Consider the following 2,984-nt stretch of genomic DNA (forward strand, 5'->3'; position numbering starts at 1 on the left):
GTGTAGGGGCTGGAGAAGGTGACAGGGATAGGGAGGGAGTGTAGGGGGCTGGAGGAGGTGACAGTGATAGGGAGGGGTTGTAGGGGGCTGGAGGAGGTGACAGTGATAGGGAGGGCGTGTAGGGGGAGGGAGGGGCGAATAGAGCTTGGGAGGGGGTCAGTTGGGAAGAATGGCCGGTTTCTGCACAGTGCAATCCTTCATAATTCTGCAATCATTCTCAAACACAATGTGTGAACCAATGCCTGCACTTGGCTGTCTCCACAGGCACAGGGCTGTTCCTGGTTGGTCTTACCTTCGGAGCTCCGTGTAGATTGGCAGAACCTCTGGGTGGCACACAAAAGCAAAGGCCAGAATGGGGATGGTGTAGGCCGTCTGTCAAATGCAGTACAAGTCACCATTAAACACTGCTGAACTGTGATTAAAAAACCCACAGAGTAAAGCTTCCTCTACACTGTTCCCCCACGCCCATCAAACACTTCCAGGAAAGGGACAGCACAGGGTTAAGTACAGAGCAAAGCTCCCTCTACAATGTCCGCCCATCAAACACTCCCAGGACAGAGACAGGGGGTTAGATACAGAGTAAAGCTCCCTCTACACTGTCCCCCCCCATCAAACACTCCCAGGGTCAGGAACAGCAGGCAGTTAGATGCAGAGTAAAGCTTCCTCTACACTGTCACGCCCATCAAACCCTCCCAGGGACAGGACAGCATGGGGTTAGATGGAGAGACCTACCTGAGGATTGATGGTGAACAGTTTCGCTGTGCACTGATCACTGTTGGTCTGGTTTGTGGCAGCAAACAGTGAGCTGATGTGGTGGGTACCGTTAGTGGACGGGGGGAGCGGACATGGGATTTGAAATTTCTTGTAGATCAGCTGCAGGAAGACACAAAGGAAGATTGTTACTTTCCCTCACACTATTTGGACACAGGAGGCATCGCAAATGGCCACACAGCCAATCATCTGTGATTCACTGAGTTTGAGGGTTCGGAGCATCGCCTCCCCCCCCCCCACACCCTCCCCCTCCTAAGGGTATAATAAATCTTCAAACAAAGCCGAGGTCATGAAATATCTTTAGCAAACAGGGTTAAGGAAAATCCCAAAGCCTTTTATTCATACATAAGGAGTAAGAGGGTAACTAGAGAAAGGGTTGGCCCACTCAAGGACAAAGGTGGGAAGTTTTGTGAGGAGTCAGAGAAAATGAGTGGGATTCTTAATGAGTACTTTGTGTCGGTACGCACCGAGAGAATGTTGAGGTTAGGGATTGATGTTTGATTACTCTAGGTCAAGTCGGCATGGGGGGGGGGGGGAAGTGTTGGGTATTCTAAAAGGCATTAGGGTGGACAAGTCCCCAGGTCCAGATGGGATCTATCCTAGGTGACTGAGGGAAGCGAGAGAGGAAATAGCTGGGGACTTAACAGATATCTTTGCAGCATCCTTGAGCACGGGTGAGGTGCCGGAGGACTGGAGATTTGCTAATGTTGTCCCCTTGTTTAAGAAGGATAGCAAGGATAATCCAGGAAATTATAGACCGGTGAGCCTGACATCAGAGGTGGGGAAGCTGCTGGAGAAGATACTGAGGGATAGGATCTATTTACATTTAGAAGAAAATGGGCTTATTAGTGATAGGCAGCATGGCTTTGTGCAGGGAAGGTCATGTCTTACCAACTTGATAGAATTCTTTGAGGAAGTGACAAAGTTGATAGATGAGGGAAGGGCTGTAGATGTCATATACATGGACTTCAGTAAGGCGTTTGATAAGGTTCCTCAAGGTAGGCTGATGGAGAAAGTGAAGTTGCATGGGGTTCAGGGTGTACTGTCTAGATGGATAGAGAACTGGCTGGGCAACAGGAGACAGAGTTGGAGTCGAAGGGAGTTTCTCAAAATGGAGAACTGTGACCAGTGGTGTTCCACAGGGATCCGTGTTGGGACCACTGTCGTTTGTGATATACATAAATGATCTGGAGGAAGGTATAGATGGTCTGATTAGCAAGTTTGCAGATGACACTAAGATTGGTTGAGTAGCAGATAGTGAAGGGGACCGTCAGAGAATGCAGCAGAATATAGATAGATTGGAGAGTTGGGCGGAGAAATGGCAGATGGAGTTCAATCCAGGCAAATGCGAGGTGATGCAGTTTGGAAGATCCAATTCAAGAGCGAACTATACGGTAAATGGAAAAGCCCTGGGGAAAATTGATGCACAGAGAGATCTGGGTGTTCAGGTCCATTGTACCCTGAAGGTGGCAACGCAGGTCGATAGAGTGGTCAAGAAGGCATATGGCATGCTTTCATTCAGCAGACGAGGTATTGAGTACAAGGGTTGGCAGTTGTATAGGATTTTGGTTCGACCACATTTGGAATACTGCACACAGTTCTGGTCGCCACATTACCAAAAGGATGTGGATGCTTTGGAGAGGATGCAGAGGAGGTTCACCAGGATGTTGCCTGGTATGGAGGGCGCTAGCTATGAAGAGAGATTGAGCAGATTAGGATTATTTACATTAGAAAGACAGAGGTTGAGGGGGGACCTGATTGAGGTCTACAAAATCATGAGGTATAGACAGAGTGGATAGCAAGAAGCTTTTTCCCAGAGTGGGGGACTCAATTACTCGGGGTCATGATTTCAGGGTGAGAGGGGAAAAGTTTAAGGGAGATGTGCGTGGAAAGTTCTTTACGCAGAGGGTGGTGGGTGCCTGGAACGCGTTGCCAGCGGAGGTGGTAGAGGTGGCCACGATAGCATCACTTAAGATGTATCTAGACAGATACATGAATGGGCAGGGAGCAGAGGGATACAGATCCTTGGAAAATAGGCGACAGGTTTAGACAGAAGATCTGGATCGGTGCAGGCTTGGAGGGCCGAAGGGCCTGTTCCTGTGCTGCAATTTTCTTTGTTTGTTCTCTCTCACACACAAACACACAGCTCCCTCGGCCCTGACCCTCCGACAGCGCCCGCTCCCTCGGCCCTGACCCTACGACAGCGCCCGCTC

At 49.6% G+C, this 2,984-nt stretch overlaps 1 protein-coding gene across 1 annotated transcript in view; it reads right to left on the reverse strand.

Annotated features, from left to right (window-relative positions):
* Positions 1–259: 259 nt before the first annotated feature.
* The window catches only part of LOC109924091 (sodium-coupled neutral amino acid transporter 3-like), a 7,589-nt gene continuing 4,864 nt past the window's right edge, over positions 260–2,984 (reverse strand). The window contains exons 5-6 of the mRNA XM_048594282.1: positions 733–873; positions 260–372 (exon numbers count right to left, since the gene is read on the reverse strand). Coding sequence (XP_048450239.1) covers positions 289–372; positions 733–873 — 225 coding nt within the window. The 3' untranslated portion in view covers positions 260–288. The remainder of the gene's footprint in view (positions 373–732; positions 874–2,984) is intronic.

Source organism: Rhincodon typus, unplaced genomic scaffold (genome assembly GCF_021869965.1).
Source record: "Rhincodon typus isolate 14 unplaced genomic scaffold, sRhiTyp1.1 hic_rhity00007646, whole genome shotgun sequence".
Taxonomy (NCBI): domain Eukaryota; kingdom Metazoa; phylum Chordata; class Chondrichthyes; order Orectolobiformes; family Rhincodontidae; genus Rhincodon; species Rhincodon typus.